Source organism: Plenodomus lingam (genome assembly GCF_022343315.1).
Source record: "Plenodomus lingam strain CAN1 chromosome Unknown contig_19, whole genome shotgun sequence".
Taxonomy (NCBI): domain Eukaryota; kingdom Fungi; phylum Ascomycota; class Dothideomycetes; order Pleosporales; family Leptosphaeriaceae; genus Plenodomus; species Plenodomus lingam.
This window is the reverse complement of record NW_027093936.1, coordinates 917,254-934,534: the sequence shown is the minus strand read 5'-3', so window position 1 is coordinate 934,534 and position 17,281 is coordinate 917,254. Positions and strand designations below refer to the sequence as shown.

Below are 17,281 nucleotides of genomic sequence, written 5' to 3'. Positions count from 1 at the left end.
GATAGTCGTTTGCTTTTTGAGCAAGCATGAACACGTCCGTCATTCACTTTCATAGATCACTCTTCTGGATTTTTGGAGGAAAAAGCTCAAGGTCGCGGAAGGGTAATGATATCTTGCACCCGGGCTAGGGAGCGATAAATCGAGATTATGAGATTGCTCATATCTCGCTTGACTTGTAACATGGAATTTGGCCAACATTCCCATCGGGTAGCTGTTGTGCAACGATGTTGCTCGACGGTGGGAAGACAACATGAGCAGAATTGTTTCTATCTTGAACAAGGGCAAAAGTTTGTGTAATGTAGGTAATAGTATTGCAAAGTGACTAGCATAGTCTATATGGTGATTCTGTGGTTCAGACCAGAACTTTCTACCATCGCGCCACGGTCATGACATTTGTTTTTCGTTAAACAATCAATAAATTCTATTTTTGAGGCGTTTGAAAATTCCCACGTAGCACCTGTGAGGCCGGTTTCTCCACTTTTGTATTGGCAATGACTTTGCAAAGTTATGAGTGAGCCGGCGCTTATATGTTCGTAGTTAATTATAGACTGCATAACACATATATGTGTGTTAAATAGAATACTGAAAATGCAATAAATGAACCAGAAGTAAAAGCAAAGATTGAATTTAGAATATGCACTGCCCCGGTCTAGGTAATTACCTTCAACCTTTTTCATACAAAGAAAGATCGGGCGAAACCATATCATCTAGCATCGCGGCCCTCTCCAGCATCCAGACATGCAAATTCGACCAATTGACGCATATGTGAGCCTGCGGCACTCGAACCGTATGCTTAACTCGACTATGAGGTGTCCATTCAAGCGTGTAGACCGAAACATCAGGCTGGCGTAGTAGCGTCTGCCTTAAACTTTCTAGGCAATGGTCCACAGCCACACGTCAAAACTTGTTTCTGCTAGAGTTGCAAAAATGGGGGTTGATGCAACACTCACCTACATGAGATTCGACTTCATCCCAATCTTGCTCTTCGGATGAGCGTTTCTCCCCAGCATTCAAAACGCTTCGATCTCCCCTTAAACGCCATGGAAATGAAGTTCCTTGTGTACCTGGGTTATACTCTGCTATCGGCAGTCTTTGTCACAGCTGCACCATTCCCAGGTACCACGCATCGTCAACCTAACAGCGGAATGATGCTGCCTCTGATATTCTAACAAGTTCAAGGCACGGCAATCAAGAAAAATGGATCTTCGGAGTTCAACACAGATCTTTGCATTCTGAAGAAGCGGGGAGATATCCTTAGGGTCGTGATCGACAATTGCGATAAGTGACGATCAGAGCAGTCACTACAGTACAAAACCAGTTTACAGTAGCCATATTTATCTAAAGTAGACTAAGAAGTGGTTTAGGTAGAAGAAGTAAACCTAAATAGGGTTTATTATCCTATATATTCTATAAAAGTAAACTACTTTTATTTCTACTTCTATTAATCTACTAGTATTACATAGTAATAACTAGTTTCCTACTAACTATTTAAGTATTTTACCCCTCCTTTCTTTAATCTTCTTCACCACCTCTATTATCACCACCACCACCACCTCCACCACCTCTATCACCACCTCTACCACCACCACCTCTATCACCACCTCTATCACCACCTCTATCACCACCTCTATTATCACCACCACCACCACCTCCACCACCTCTATCACCACCTCTACCACCACCACCTCTATCACCACCTCTATCACCACCTCTATCACCACCTCTATTATTACCACCTCCTATTAGCAAAAATATCATAACTCATTATTATATTATATGTGCGTATAGCGTGAAGCTAATCTTTTCTACCCCTTTTAGTCTTAGTTAAGTATTATAGTGTATAATAGAAATAAAACTACTTTTTATACTTAATTTAAACCCCTACTATAAAAGTAAACTACTACTTTAAACCTATTTACAGGTATACACAAGGTCAGTTTACACCTATATAGTAAACCCCTAGCGTACCATTCTACAGTAAACAATTTTTTACCGTAGTGAAACAGGTACGATAGCAGGCCACGAAGTCATGGCTGAAGCGCTTACCAACGTCCAGATTGAACTCGCATTTCTTCTCCTTGCTATCCTCGCTCTTGGACTTGTTAAAACATCAGTATGCTTCTTGTACTGGCACCTCTTCGCGACGGTGAGGTTCCGCCGGGTCCTTATCGTGTGGTTCTTCATCATAGTTGGTTGGACAACTTCGTTCATTCTGGCAGGCTTGCTCGAGTGTGGCAAACATCTCAAGGCTATGTTTGGAATGCCCGAGGAGTATTCGCAGCGATGCGGGTCAGCTATCCCGACTGGATGGGCTTATGTCGGAAGCGATGTCGCTACTGACTTGATCACCCTCATCATTCCTATACCGATCGTAAGAAATTTCTCTACGCCTATCTTGCCTTAAGAGCGTGAAGCTGACGCTAATCTTCCAGATTATTTCTTGGCAACTATCGACGGGACGTAAGCTTCTCGTCATTGCAACATTCATGATCGGTGCGCTGTACGTTTCCGATGCTGCACTAAAAGCGTCTTTACTAACGCCTATGAGATCCGTGGGAGCCAGTGTAGCGAAAGCGTACATATACATCGAAGCAATGCTGGGCGGATACACAGAAGATGCCATTGGTATGTGTACTGTGCATGTTGACGATCTGTGTGGCGCTCACTCATGAACAGTTGTTCTTACCGGCTTGTCGATCTGGAATCTCGTTGAAGTCCAGTTTGGGATTATCGCGGCCTGTGGGCCGACGTTGCGTCCCATCCTCACCCATATCCTTCCTACGGGAAGCATTCGCTCTCTACTAGGCTCGATGCGTGCTCAAAAGACATCTCAGAATGCAGAAGATCTACCTAGCTTCGTCAAAATAGGGGCCGGTACCTCTGGAGAGCGCAATGCCAATGTGAACGAAATCGCACAGAATCTGGCGTGTATTGATTCGCACGAGTTGATCTTTCTGACTGGGTCTAACCAGAAGACCTAGTATATCGGTGTAGGTAGGGGAGGGTGTTTATGCCGTTCTCTAGGTAGTATTAAAAACATGCGGTCTAGCAAAGTAGCAACTAGGAGAAGATTGTATTTATAAGGTAGAAGGTACCTTATAGGCAAGTAGATTACATAGGTAAGTAAAATACTCTACTAAGACTATACTCAAATCACCCCCTATTATAGCCTATTATTAGGGTGGTAGATAGGTACAGGTTAGGTAAGGGTTCTTACATAATCTAACAATATCAAGCTATTAAAGTACAAATAGTATATAACAAAAGTTAAGCCTCGCACTATTATATTTTCATAACTATTAACATACTTAGCAGAAACTATGGCAGTTCTATTTTGAGTAGAAACCAGATTAGACATGCGGGTTTAGAAAAGGGTAGAATGTATCACATGGTGTATATTGCTACCTAAAAGATCACTCTGCGCCATCAACCACGACAGAACATGTCAAATCTTTCAGCTGACGGATGGATAAAGCACATGCTGAAATTTCAATGGCGTCTCAATAGACAGAGTCAACTTTGCCTCTGATGTGAACATTTCTAAGCACATTTTTATCTCCCCAGGGGCGCTCATTGTATAGATTGCTAGCAAAAGGCCAGTATTAAGTCATTTCAGTCGTATCTTTGGCGTTCTAAGCTCAAAATCGCTCCAAGTTCTGGGCGTCAAAGCGTGTGTGATGATAGACCAACAATGACTGTCGATGGAGAGTTTGCAGAGCTGAGTCCTCACTCTTGACAAACAGGGCTTTCCAAAAAAAATCTTTAGTTTTGGTCCTGTGCAATCTTTTCGGCAGAGTGGGAAGAAATCATGGCCCTTTTGTCAGTCATGTTTGCAAAAAGACTTGGGCCCATTGTCATGCAATGAACGCTCGCGTGATTTGACAGACTTCGCCATGTGTGTACACCCAGTTTGATTCGATTCAGCATACCCAAGAAAGTCCCACTCCCCAAGCCACACGCGTTCATTTTGCACGGCTTGCGACCGCGGTATCTACTCCAGTTACTGTCGTGCTGCGTCATCTCATATATACACCGTACACCCACAAATCCCCCCACAGCACCCCATATACATCATGATTTGCAGCATTTTCAACCAACCACCCCACTTCTGTCAGAGAGCCAACAATCTTTCTCAAACAGAACATGGCTTCTGTGTTTGTCTTTGGTCAATACAGCACATGTATCGTCATCGTGCCCCATTTCTGGATTTTTTGATTGACTGGGGTGTGATAATCAGGTGGAGGACAAGGAAGAGCGAATAGGGGGTTTATATGTAGCCCATTGTGTCCAGGGCTTGGGGAAAAGGATGTTTCTTCGAAAGTAGGTGGTAACAGACGCATGTTTTTATGTGAGTAGTAAGTATCATGAATTGCACGCGTCGTCTTACCATATATCTCGCAGTCGTCTTGGCTAGTAGATGGAGTGGAGATGAGGAGCGAGACGTGAATAGTGAAGATGATGTACCAATAAACGAGTCGTATCACACATTAGATATTGGATGAAAAGCAAAAGAGCAGCCTTTTACAAAAGTCAAACATCGTCATGTCATCCAAGTGTGTTTCCATTCGCCTCATGCACACTGTACAAAATATCACTTGAATTCTTCCACACTCATAGCTCGTTATGCTCGGGCTGCGCCTCCGGTGCTGCCTCAGTCTTCTCCTCGGCCGCTGCCGGCTTCTCGGCACCAGTCAACAGAGACTCAGGCAGCTTTTCCTTCTTACCATCTCCCATGCGGATAGCATCTACCCAAGATTCAATCTCCTTGACGCCAAAAGCGTTTCCAGGATACTTCCTATACCAGGAACGCTTACCATTGGTGGCAACGAGGTGGACTTGGTCTCCAGATCCAAGGCTCAATTCGGCAAGCAAAGTGGCGGCAAGAGGGTTCGATGCTGAGACCCCGACAAAAGGGAACAGGTTGCTGCCAATAGTTTCATATTTCTTGTGGATTGATGCAAGAGAGGCTAGGGCAGTCTTTGCAGCCTCTGATGATTCGTCTGTTGGCATGATGGCGAGAATGCACGTCTTGCTCTTCTCATTCAAGCAGAGCGACTGGAGCTCAGGGGCTTCAGTGAGAATGGAAATCTTGGGCTTGAGCTCCTCTTCAGGAATCACGATAGGTTCCGGTGTAGTCTCATCCTTCAGGTTTGCGTCAGGTGACTCGGTGGCTGCGATGGGCTCTTCGACGGTCTCGTCTGCAGCTGAGGCAGTCGCGGACGAGGCCTCATCAGCCTTGTGAGCGGCGGAGGATTTGGCAAACTTGCTCGAGGATTTTGCCTCTTTCTTGTTCTCCTTCTTGCTGTCCTTCTTGCCTTTTGCCTTCTTCTCCTTTGGTGCCGGGCAGTCGGGGTTCGGTGGAGCGATCTGGGACAAGAACTTGACCATATCGGCCTTCTCCACCTTGCCATCATACTTGATTGGTGTGTCTGATCCAGCTGGTAGGAGGATCAGACTGGGGAACTCGGTGATGCCATACTTCTCTACAGCCGCCTTCTCCGACTTCTTGATCTGGGCGATAGAAATGACACCAGCGAAATCAATGGCCAGCGAGCGTAGAGTAGCGCTGACGATGCCTTTGTCGCTGAACAGAATAGCCTTTGCGCTTTCCTTGTTCTCCTGTAACCACTCATCCAAGTTTTTGTCGTTGACCCTCTTGACGATGTTGGGGACCTTGTCCTTGACCGCCTCGACGATACCTTTGGCCGAGCGCGGACCTTGGTAATCTTCCACCGTCGGCTTTCCTGGCTTCTTGCCTGGGCGAACAATCTTCAGGGTAGGGAAGCCCTGTACGCCCATCTTCCCGCAGAAGGGCTTGTTCATCTCGTCGTCGCAATTGACGGCGGCGACTTTGGCGATCCCGGCGAGCGACTTGGCGGCCGTCTCGTAGGCGGGCTTGAGGTTCTTGCAGTGGCCACACCATGGCGCGTAGAATCTGGTAAGGTAAGAAGAGTGCCAAGTTGAGGTTGGGGGAACTGCCTACTCAACAATCTAAGTCATTGTTAGTGTCAAGCTCAAGTATTGTATTGGATGCAATCAATCTGGGAGCTCACCGAGGTGTAATTTGAATTTGCAATGACTCTGTCATAGTCCATGCCGTTGATCTGTAGGACACTGGATCCTTTGCTGTACATGCTCTCGGCCTGTGCATTGAGTGCAAGTGCTGCCGTGGCAGCAAACAGAGTGGTGGAGCGCACCATGATGGGTATTGAGGTATACGTGGCGTCAGATCAGATTTGGAGAAGAAAAAGACGAGGAGTGTAGAGGTGTAGGCTTATTATATAGATCTGGCATCACTTCTCATGTTGCCAGGTTGTCCTTTCAAGGGCTACTAACAATGTATAAATGAAGCTCTGAGGCGGGAAACGGATGGTCCTAGCGCGTTGCGGGGCATGCATGGCCGGCCTGACAGGGATGTACGAGTTTCCATGAGTGCCTACCGGTATCCTAGGTTGTGACCACATTTGCTCTCCAACCCTCAGCCAGAAACAGAAACAGAAAGAAAAATAGAAATAGAAAGAAAAACACAAAAACTGTACGACCACCATGGCGGACACGATCCCTACAAAGCTCAAGGGCCTGCAGCTGGCCTCATTTGCGAAGCGCGCAGCCCAGCTTGAGCGCTTCAAGCCCATTGTCACATATTGGCGTGAGTACCGACTGAGTGACGGACTGATTGACTGACAATCAAACTGACAGCACCGCCTCATGACAGCTCAGATAGGCTGACCCCAGACAGTGCGCTTCTACATTGTCCAGCGAATCATCTCCAGTGGCCTGCACTCGGCCGATCAAGAATGCACCGCCTACACCACCGACCTCATGGAGAAGCTCGAGCAGGCCAAGGCAGACAACCCCAACGAAGATGCCTTGCTGGACGACACAGTTGCGAGCGCCTATTGCGAGCAGTTTGCGCTGCAGACCCTCGTAAAAGGAGAGAAGGAAATGGCAGAGAACAGAGCCAATGGGTATGCACATGGCCTCTTTCACAGGCATATTGCCCACATAGTGACCATAGAGCAGCGCTACAGCAGACACCCTTCTCGCCGCCTCGACCTTCCTCGAAATCATGTCGATATGGAAGACAGAATCCGACCCAGAAATCACATCCAAGACCAAGTTCGCCAAGTACCACGCTCTACGCATCGTCAAGGCCATCAAGGCTGGTGAAGATCCAAACCTCACCAATCCCATACAAGAACAGCAAGCGGTCGCGTCACCGCCTGACCTCGATCCGAGCGACCCAGAAGTCCAGCGTATAGATCCAGGTGCTCCAATGCAGCCACCCCAAAACCCATATCAGTCGTACGTCGAAACGGCACCAAACACATCCGCTCAGCCCTCCCCGACCTTCTCTGCACCACCGCTATCGCCGCCTCCTCTCAACTTTCCCTCCGCTCCCACGGGGAACTCTCAACCCTCTCATAACGATGTATCTCCCATGTCACAACCAGCTTCATCCCGTCAAGGCTCCGTAGTCTCGGTAGGTGGCGGCTACTTTCCAAGGACAGACCCTGCACCTCCCACCTTCACAGCGGAACCGACAACATCCGGTCTGCCCACTGCACCCTCGATGGACAATGACCCAATCATGTCTGATTTGCCGGACGCTCCCCAGACACAGACACCATCGGCCTCGGATGCCGCAAGCTTCTACCAGAGCACCACCTCTCCACCACCAATTATGCAACAACAGCCGCCTCCTCCACAACCACAATACCCGTCTGCACCCCCACAGAATCCGTACGCTCAACATTCTGTCCCACCTCCGCCACCAGCGTCACAAGGGCCGCTAAGAAATGACGAGGACTCTATCATGGAGGCTACTAAGCATGCAAAGTGGGCCATATCGGCCCTGAACTTTGAAGATGCTGCGACGGCGGTCAAGGAACTACGTATTGCCTTGAGAGCTCTAGGTGCAAACTAGCCATTGTCACTTGGGAGAGCAGGCTAGAGTTTGCAGTGGATTGTGATGGCCTCGAGATTTAGCATGACATGTTTTTCGTTGGTGTTGTATACCCTGGTCACGTATATGGTTTAAAAGGATGGTAGTATATAGTGTGGTATCTAGTCATCAATATGACCAATCAAACACTACATTCGCAGGTTCAAGCTGTAGATTCCATCTTATTGACATGGACGTATAATCATCATGCGTAAACCTGCCACACACCACCCAAACATGCATGTATTCACAGTCAATCTTTCCACCCACCTACGCCTTAAACCCTACTTTCTCGACCGCACACCCCACCAAATCATCCCCACGAATCACATTCGTCGCAGCCACCACCACACGGCTGCCTCTCCCCTCCCCTCCCACCTCCCTCAACTTCCCGCCTACAAACCGCAAGGCCGCAATCTCTGCCCTCGTGACACCACCCAAAAAGAAGACGACGACCGTCTTGCCGGCATCCCCATGACTCCCATTCAGCATGCTCCGCGCCTTGACCGCCTTCTCCTCTCCCTTTTGCACTTCGTCAAACGTCGCGCCCTTAACGTACTTGCTCGCGTCGTCGAAGATGCGGAGACCCTGTGCGAGGGGATTGGCCTGGGCCGCGGTGGCAGGATTCGCCGGCGGTTTGATGGTGTTTGCCAGCGTTTGTTTCTGGATGAGGGACTGGACGATGCGCACGCTGAGGGGCGCATAGCCTGAAAACGTGTACGAAATATCGTTTGGCTCTGCTTCATTCACCTCGTCGTCCCAGAGTTTCAACGTCTTGCGCAGCGGCGTGTAGTTTGTTACGCTGCCTGGCTTCGCGGGCGCGCCACTGCTGATACCCACGACTCCACCGCGGACACCCAGGAGTCCCATTTTCTCGAGCGAGGCAAGTGTGAGAATGTGTTGCGGGCCGTAGGCTTGGATGATTGCACGTTTGAAGCTATCTAGGTCTTTGGGACGGATACCGGCGTTTGTGGTGCTTTCGAGGCAGAGAAGGCGCAGGATCAGGGGAAGGGGCACGTCGCGGTTTATGAGCTCAGTGATGGTGTCATGCTGGGTTATTGGGTCGGCGCCGGACATGATGTTTTGTTGGATTTCTAGGGAGCGAGTGAAGATGTCTGTGCGAGTGTATTTGATGATTTCTTCGGCGAGGGAGGTGTGTAACTTTAGACTGGCTTGTTCAGCTTGATAGCCGGGGAGTTTGGCGACGAATTCTCGAAGCTCAGATGTGGTTTTTGCGGCGAGTTGGTTGCGTTCTGTGCTGCTTTGCAGGCGGCGGGCTACTTTGTTGAGGAGATTGCCCACTATGGCGAAATTGGCGTCGCCAAGGTCATTGTAGAGTGAGTCCTTGGAGTCGATCATGATCTTACGCTTCATGCTTGTCGATGCTGAGCCTGTTTGGCCGGGCTGTGGGCCTGCGCCACCAACGACAGATGAATCAACCTCTGTTTGGTTCGCTGTGATGTTAAAGACCTCATCAATAAGGCCTTCATAGGTAAGCTGTGTCAGTAAGACAGTCGGAAAGTCAACCTCTCGATCTACAATGATCAAACTGTCAATATTCGCGCTTGGTACTAGACCTAGAAACGACAGTCCAACACTATTTAGATCCTCTCCAGCTGTAACCTCTATACGCATACGAATCAGTAGATCAGCAAGACGTTTGCCATTGTCGCCCTTGCCGATGATTCTGGGAAAAAGCCCATACTTCTGTTGTTGAAGCATTAGGGCCTTTGCTGATAGGTAGATGGAAGTCGGATCCTTCTTCTACGATCTGTTAACTTTCATATGGTGACTTGATGCTCAGGACCACGGACCATATACAGATCCGACACGGAATCCTCCAACTCGAGCGAAAGTACGTCGTCGGCCAAAGGTACAAAGTACAAAGGCCATTCGCTTACACTAGCCTCACCCAGCACGCCTGCTTCTTCAAGCAGCTGATCCGAGGTCATAGTGCGTCTCGGCACCCAGAAGATGGAAAACTCATGCTCGATCGAGCTATCCCGTCGTATGCGTTTGATCTGATCTACGTATATTGTTAGCACCGTACAATAGACTGTTCCTACATGAAATATAATAGGCAATCCAATAAAAGCGCCGAATTTTGTATAGGGATCGAGACTTGACCAAGCAGAGTGGAGACTGTCTGCCTAGCATCTTTTTAAGATCCCAGATTGTGTTACGCAGTGCACATTGCAAAACGAAGTATCGTGTGGGGAGCCTTGACATACCAGCAACAGCCATCACAGTCTTTGCCTTCTCGCCTCTAACAAGGAAGACGATGTTGCGCTGGGAAAAATCGACATTGTCGTTCTCAAGAAAGAAAGGCTTGTCTACACCATATTCTTGCAGGGTAGAGAATTTGACGAGCAAGTTCAATGGACCTGCAAGCGTCTTCTCAAGGACCAGATTCTTTTTCCCTCTAATCTATACATATGCGTCAGCTAGAGTGGTACGTTGTCACGTTGACTTTACCTTACACCCTCAAGCAGGAGCAACAGATCCCGCCGCGCTTTCTCAGTTATGTCCGCCGCATTCAAAGGCGTGATAGGCGCCATCATTAACTAGAGGTGCAGAACCAGTTTCATATCCACCAAAGCATAGTGATGTCGTTTCGATACTGGAGTATGAGGTAGTCTGGGTGGTGAGCGAGAGGTTGGGCCCTACGCGTAGATCCAAGGCACGTGCGCGGTGATGTCTTGGCATTCGGATGCACTTCCAGTACATTATATCCCCTTGTACATTGAATGTATCTAGTGAGAAATCTAACAACGTCATTTAATGGATACATAATATTAAATACGTTGTGTGATGCCTTCTAAGCAGCCACTAACACAGACGCAGGCTATGGCCGATGGTGAAAACCACAGGACCTGGTGCCTTACGACTAGATACACCGAGTAGAAGTGTATACTCGTACTTCGTGTTCCAAGTGAGACATCACAAGAACAATTTGAGGTGATAAAATTTGTGAAATTGAGTCATGATTCTTCTTTTCTCGTTCGCTCTTAGTTACCTCATCAGTACATAAGAGACAATTGACCGCCAGGCATACTTTTGCAGAACATCCATTACGATCGTTTCGTCAGGCATCGTCATGAGAGAAGTACCCACAATACTTTTGCATCCTCATGAATGCCGAAGAAAAAGCCCAAAGAAACCAGTCACACCAAAAGTCTATCGTGAAATGTCGCAAAGATAGAAACTCCGATCGCAGCTCGCAGTCTCACAGTCTGGGTATACTGCGCGCCCACGCCATCCTTCCTGCTTGGTCCACCAGGCAAATACTTATTGCAGTTAGCGGGTGGAGAAAGCCTTGGTGACAACGCGCTTGAGCGCAAGCTCCTTCTTCTTCAGGTCCTCAGCGGGAGCATCCTCGATCTCGAGCTGAGCCATGGCGTCGGAGAGAGCTGATTCAATCTTCTCCTTTTGACCGCGCTTGAGGCGGATAGAGGTGGTAGGGTCTGAGACCATTTCCTCAACACGGGAGATGTATGACTCGAGCTGTTGCCTAGACTCGAACTTCTTGCTGAAGGCCTCGTCGCTGGACTTGAACTTCTGTGCGTCGTTGATCATGTTCTCGATATCAGAGGACGAGAGCTTGCCAACGGCGTTGGAGATGGTGATGTTGGCGCTGCGGCCAGAGGTCTTCTCGGTAGCAGTAACTTTGAGGATACCGTTGACGTCGACCTCGAAAACGACCTCGAGAACAGCCTCACCTGCGCGCATTGGAGGGATTGGTGCTAAGGTAAATTCTCCAAGAGATGTGTTGTCTTCGCAGTTAACACGCTCACCCTGGAAGACAGGGAATTGTACAGTTTGCTGTTAAGGTATGAAGTCAGTGTATGTCTAATGTGCGTTGCACGGGAAATTTTTACTCACTTGGTTGTCTGCGACAGTAGTGAAAGTTCTGATGCAAATGTTAGTAACTGTCAATGGTAGATGTCGAAAAGCAAATGCGGTGAAAGGAGCAAAGAGAAACAGAAAAAGCCATGAAAACTGGGTGACTCGATTGAAGTGACTCAAAAACTCGTTTTCGAGGCGTACTGAAGGCATGTAGGAAATGCCAGGTGCAGGAGGAGGGGTATATATGCAGAACGGGAATGGACAGGAGTAACAATGGAGACGTTGAGAACACTTGCCTCTTCTTGATAGTCTTTGTTGTAGGTTAGCGAAAGCCAGGTCAAAAAGCGATGGCAATACGTACAGGGACAGTCTGTCCACGGGGAACGACGGGAGCGAAAATGTTACCCTCCATAGCCACACCGAGAGAAAGGGGAACGACATCGAGAAGTAGGAGGTCAGCAGTCTCGGCGGAAGTGGCCTTGCCAGAGAGAATACCGGCTTGAACAGCAGCACCGTAAGCAACGGCTTCATCAGGGTTGATGCTCTTCTCGAGCTTTTTGCCGTTGAAGAAGTCGCTGAGGAGCTTCTGGATCTTGGGGATACGTGTGGAACCACCAACAAGCACAATCTCGTCGACCTTGCTCTTTTCAAGGCTGGCATCCTTGAGTACCTGCGCAACAGGATCCAGAGTGCCAGCAAAGGCCTTCTGGTTCAAGTCCTCGAAACGAGCACGAGTGATGTTGGCATTGAAGTCCTCACCGTCGAACAGCGAGTCGATCTCAACAGTGGTCTGGGTAGCGTTGGAGAGAGTACGCTTGGCACGCTCGCAAGCAGTTCGAAGGCGACGGAGGGCGCGGGGATCTCCGCTGATATCTGATATGTATGTTAGTTGATGATACTGTCAAAGTGTGACGATACAACAAAGCTCTTAACTAAGCGTGGAGAATACGCTATCAAGGCGTACCGATACAATAGAGCTCATAACTCAATGTAGCAACGATGGTGCCTCGAGGGTTGCTTACCTTTCTTGGTCTTCTTTGTGAACTCCTTCTTGAAATGCTCAAGAAGAGCTGTATCGAAGTCACTTCCCCCGAGATGTGTGTCACCCGCAGTAGCCTTGACAGTGAAGACACCACCTTGGATGTGAAGGAGAGAGACATCGAAGGTACCGCCACCGAGATCGTAGATGAGGACATTCCTCTCCTTGTCAGACTTGCCAGAGCCAAGACCGTAGGCGATGGCAGCGGCGGTAGGCTCGTTGATGATGCGAAGAACGTTGAGGCCAGCAATGGCACCGGCGTCCTTGGTGGCTTGACGTTGGTTGTCGTTGAAGTAGGCGGGCACAGTAATGACGGCCTTCTCGACCTTCATTCCCAGCTTGGTCTCAGCAACTTCCTTCATCTGTTGATTATGTCAGTAGTTGCCCCACCAAGTTAAGTCGCAAATAAAATTGTACCTTGACAAGGACCATAGCAGAGATTTCCTGAGGGGAGAATTGCTTGCGCTCGCCGAGGTACTCAACCTCGACAAGAGGACTGCCACCCTGGTCAACGACCTTGAATGGCCACGACTTGATGTCCTTTGTGACGGTCTCATCCTCGAATCGGCGACCGATCAATCGCCTAGAAAGGTCAGCGAACTGCGGTCTTTTCCTGATAAACTGGCGAAGAACTCACTTGACATCGAAGACAGTGTTCTCGGGGTTCATAGCAGCCTGGTTCTTGGCCGCCTCTCCGATCAAGCGCTCCTCGCTGGTGAACGAGACGAACGAGGGAGTGGTAAAGCTACCCTGTTCGTTGGCGACTGTGGTCATGATGGTTAGAGGACATACACAGTGAATAAAAGCTAGGCGGGCGCATACTGATCTCGACATTGGTGCCCTCGTAGTTGGCGACGCAAGAGTAGGTCGTGCCTGCCGAATAATTAGCAAGGCGCACTGTGGGGTAACGATATTCAAAGATATCACTGACCAAGATCGATGCCAATGGCACCCTCGTAGACTTCGTCGCTCATGATGGATATGGGTTTGTGAGAGACTGGCGAGAGGTTGAGGAGTGTAAAAATCTTGGGGACCCGCGTGTGATAAAAGAGGGTGTTTCCTAGCGTGTGTTCGTTCGTCGAAATTGAAATTTCTCGCCCGCCATGGGTGCTGCCCGCCCACCAAGGTGGTCCGTGTACCCTAACCGAGGCGTGGTGGCGCTATTTTCTTCACACCTACTCAAGCACCGGGTAGGACGAGTACACAAGCTCTACTTTAGAACGGCAATGACTGGTATTCCGCTATCATTAAATCTTGACTGTGATTCCGACCGTCCTGGAGATATACCGGAAGATTTGTGAAACCCATCAAGGAGGTTCCTACTGATCTGTGAGCAGTCAAAATTGCAACAAAGGGCTCGGTCATCTGGACAAGTTACAACACGACATATCGCGTCGGCTCTTCATGAATATACTCTGGGGAGACAGTGTCAGGAATTTTCTTTGGTGCCATTTCTATTCTTGTGCATATTACATGTAATCTCAAACATCATGTTTAGTCAGAGTATGCGCAATTTCACAACACTGATTTCCAAAAGTCCGACAAGACGTGCGCCAAACAAGACATCAGGCAATGAACACATAGCACCAGCAAGTTGGTAGAGATACATTAGATTTGCACTCTCTATCACTCCGCAAAAGGATGTAGCAAAGGCTCTACCACCTGCCAAAGTATCGCAGCTATTGTAAACGCCGATCGGTATCATGCCTCTTTTCCCAAAAACAAACGCCGTCACTTAAACGCCTTATGCCATGCCAAACGTATGATGCATTTAACGCACACCTTGCCCTGCCCACCAAGTAGCCCTGTGGCCTTTCAAACCGTCTCGTCATGAAACACAAAGTTGATATCCCTGGGCCGCTGGGTGTTGTACCTCACAAAGTTATCGTCGCCCTGGGGCCTCTCCTTCTTCGTGTTGCTTGTAAGCATGCTCTGCAGGCTGACACATACGCTCTCAACGTTATGAACAGGTGACCATCCTGAACGGTCGAGCAGATCCAGACAGATGATACCATTGGAGTAGATATGCGGGTGCCAGGGAATGGGATGTTCGGCGTCCTTGACGAAGGTGACTTCTGGGGCCTTGAGAAAAGACGATCAAGTTAGCAGTGAGTTTTGGAGGTTTGAATATGAGTCTGCGTACTTCGATAGGGTATGAGTCGCTGAAGACAAACTTGAGTCGATATGTTTCTCCGGCATAGAGCGGGTTATTGTCCATGACCTGAATGTCCACGAGCCAGGTCTTGAAGTCTTCGGCTTGGATGAGGGTAATGCCAGGTGGTAGCTTGTCGTGCATCTGATGTGAGAGTCAGCAGGCTACACATAACCCAAGCGCAGTGTGAATGACCTTCTGGAGCTCCTAAAGGCATTTGTTAGTGTTGTACATCTTCAAAGGTCTGCAAGCATGCGCTCAAAGTTAAGGTGCGAGCGCATGCAGCTGTCACACACCTTCCCTAGTCTCTTGGACGCGAACATGGCGGCAGCCGTTTTCGAAGTACTGCTTGCTATTTCGTGGTAATAGTATGCGGTGCACCGTAGAGTGAGCGCGAGATTAGCCAAACCTGATAGTCGCCCAGAGAGCTTGGGCAGGGTCTCTGGTCGTGAAAGCGCGGGGGCGGGGCAGTGGATCTAGGAACTGGCAGCCTAGCCACGTCGAAAGTACAAATCGGGCAGATATCGGTGATGCAGGACATTATTCGTATACATTTTGCAGAGGAATGGCGGTATCAGTTGTTTGAAAAGACAATCACTATTTTCAGATGACATGCTTGCAAGACCTCCGTCCAGAGCAACCTTGAATGGAGTGCCACTGGAGTTTCTCACACGTGATGACATTCCACTCATCTTCATAGCACAAGTCATAGTAACAAGTAGAATGGAGGTATATTGAAAATGCCAATATCATAAAACGCCTTGCGCCAAACCGTAGCTTTTCCCAGCCAACATGGTTCGTAAAGGAAATCTGCTGGCTATACTGCCGCATCACAACTAAACCTACCAATGTAACGCCATTCGCGATATACATGAATGAAGACAGAATTATGTTGCACCAAAAACTAAGAGTAGAATGCACCCTTCTGGAAGCTTTCAACGCCCATATCGCCGGCCTTGCTGTCAATCTTGGGGCCAACCTTCTCAGGCACCTTCGCCTCGGTCATAGTTCCAGTCCTGCTTGCCAGTGTGCTGCTCGTCATCGTCTGTGTTCGGCTGACAGCTGGGCTTCCACTCTGGCTCCCGCTGGTAATCTGTGCGGGCTGCTTTCGTTGGATAGGTTCCAGGTAGATACCAGGGAGGTATCCCATCCTTCCATCTCTCGAACGGCACTTCCACCACTCCGAAGCATTGCCCATTGGGTCGCTCTTGCTCAACACAGCGACCATGTCGCCCTTCTTTACAGACAAGTCCATTCCCTGCATGTTGGAGTTTGGCGTGAAGTCGTACAGCGCACGGCAGAACTCTAGTTTATTGGGGTCTAGGGGCTGGCCCGCGTGCGGGTTTTCGAGCATCTTCCGTTGCTCTTCCGCTTCTTGTGATCGTGCAAGTGATTTGATGAGCTTGCCCATGAGGTATGGCAGACCGAAGACTGCGAGCATGAAGACAATGAAAGGTTTTTTTGATGGTTTAGCAGGGGCTGACGAGCCATCTGGCAGCCGTCCATTGAAAGCAGCAAAGCTCGCGGGTGTTAGGGCCGTTGCGTCGGCTGGTAGTGGTCGGCCAGTAAGTTTCGCAATGGCTGTTCGTATCCACCGCATAACTGTGTAGATACCGAGAACTGAACCGAGCGTTTGCCGTAGGTTTCCGAATTGCTCTGCTACTGATACCATGGCTGGTTCATGTTAGTGCTGTACACGCGCAATCCGTGCTGGTGACATACCGAAGAAAGATGAATGCGTCGCCATATAGGTGCTTTGCAGCATCTGCGCGAATCCTCCAAACGCGCCAACAATGTTCTCAATCAGCTGGAATGTTGCCGCAGTGCTTTGACTGAAAGACTGTGTTAAGCTGTTGTTGGGGTCGCCTGGCATGCCGCCCATGCCGCCCATGCCCCCATACATGCCACCCATCCCCATACCGCCCATGCCACCATACATACCGCCCATACCACCGTACATGGAACCATAACCACCGCCCATGGTGGAGTATGGCGAGCTGTAACTGCTCATACCACCATAGCCACCGCCGTAGGGCGAGGAATACCGGTTGTTCATGTTCGAGTAGTTGGACGCGTTGCGATTTGCGACCGTCGTCAGCGAATCGGGCACTGATGGCAAGGGCGGCGCAGTGGAAGATGTGGATGACGAGGTTGTGCTGGTGGACGAGCCGGTAAGTCCTGCGCGGGTGTTAGTCGTGTTTGTCTGTGATGATTCCAGATCACGGGGAACTGACCAACCGAGGCACTCGTCGCACCTCCGCTCGTCTCCCAAGGCTTTGGCGGCGATGAAGAAGACATG

General features: G+C 49.2%; 7 protein-coding genes across 7 annotated transcripts; 2 read left to right on the top strand and 5 right to left on the bottom strand.

The window, feature by feature from the left end:
- Window positions 1-2,029: 2,029 nt before the first annotated feature.
- Window positions 2,030-2,981, top strand: IAQ61_004330 (uncharacterized protein; the record flags this gene model as incomplete). The annotated part of the gene is made up of 4 exons (XM_066096299.1): window positions 2,030-2,371; window positions 2,433-2,500; window positions 2,549-2,625; window positions 2,677-2,981. The coding sequence occupies 4 exons, from the start codon at window positions 2,030-2,032 to the stop codon at window positions 2,979-2,981; spliced, it is 792 nt and encodes a 263-aa protein (XP_065953617.1).
- A 1,630-nt stretch (window positions 2,982-4,611) lies between these two features.
- IAQ61_004329 (uncharacterized protein) lies at window positions 4,612-6,200 on the bottom strand (the record flags this gene model as incomplete). Its single annotated transcript, XM_003838935.2, has 2 exons — window positions 4,612-5,979; window positions 6,054-6,200. The coding sequence occupies 2 exons, from the start codon at window positions 6,198-6,200 to the stop codon at window positions 4,612-4,614; spliced, it is 1,515 nt and encodes a 504-aa protein (XP_003838983.2).
- A 316-nt stretch (window positions 6,201-6,516) lies between these two features.
- Window positions 6,517-7,927, top strand: IAQ61_004328 (uncharacterized protein; the record flags this gene model as incomplete). Its single annotated transcript, XM_003838934.2, has 3 exons — window positions 6,517-6,649; window positions 6,740-6,968; window positions 7,024-7,927. Coding segments are annotated over 3 exons (1,266 nt in total), but the record flags the coding sequence as incomplete, so codon positions are not given.
- A 288-nt stretch (window positions 7,928-8,215) lies between these two features.
- IAQ61_004327 (uncharacterized protein) lies at window positions 8,216-10,560 on the bottom strand (the record flags this gene model as incomplete). The annotated part of the gene is made up of 4 exons (XM_003838933.2): window positions 10,426-10,560; window positions 10,177-10,372; window positions 9,760-9,971; window positions 8,216-9,709 (listed from the first exon to the last, which is right to left on the bottom strand). The coding sequence occupies exons 1-4, from the start codon at window positions 10,504-10,506 to the stop codon at window positions 8,216-8,218; spliced, it is 1,983 nt and encodes a 660-aa protein (XP_003838981.2). The 5' UTR covers window positions 10,507-10,560.
- A 286-nt stretch (window positions 10,561-10,846) lies between these two features.
- On the bottom strand, window positions 10,847-13,908 carry SSB1 (Heat shock protein ssb1). Its single transcript, XM_066096298.1, has 9 exons — window positions 13,762-13,908; window positions 13,653-13,703; window positions 13,468-13,594; window positions 13,248-13,413; window positions 12,814-13,192; window positions 12,153-12,664; window positions 12,088-12,101; window positions 11,828-11,855; window positions 10,847-11,767 (listed from the first exon to the last, which is right to left on the bottom strand). Exons 1-9 carry the CDS (start codon window positions 13,802-13,804, stop codon window positions 11,243-11,245), a joined length of 1,845 nt encoding a protein of 614 aa, XP_065953616.1. The 5' UTR covers window positions 13,805-13,908; the 3' UTR covers window positions 10,847-11,242.
- Window positions 13,909-14,645: 737 nt separating this feature from the next.
- Window positions 14,646-15,126, bottom strand: IAQ61_004325 (uncharacterized protein; the record flags this gene model as incomplete). The annotated part of the gene is made up of 2 exons (XM_003838931.2): window positions 14,646-14,912; window positions 14,974-15,126. The coding sequence occupies 2 exons, from the start codon at window positions 15,124-15,126 to the stop codon at window positions 14,646-14,648; spliced, it is 420 nt and encodes a 139-aa protein (XP_003838979.2).
- Window positions 15,127-15,886: 760 nt separating this feature from the next.
- On the bottom strand, window positions 15,887-17,280 carry IAQ61_004324 (uncharacterized protein; the record flags this gene model as incomplete). The annotated part of the gene is made up of 3 exons (XM_003838930.1): window positions 15,887-16,656; window positions 16,705-17,160; window positions 17,217-17,280. 3 exons carry the CDS (start codon window positions 17,278-17,280, stop codon window positions 15,887-15,889), a joined length of 1,290 nt encoding a protein of 429 aa, XP_003838978.1.
- Window position 17,281: the final 1 nt, after the last annotated feature.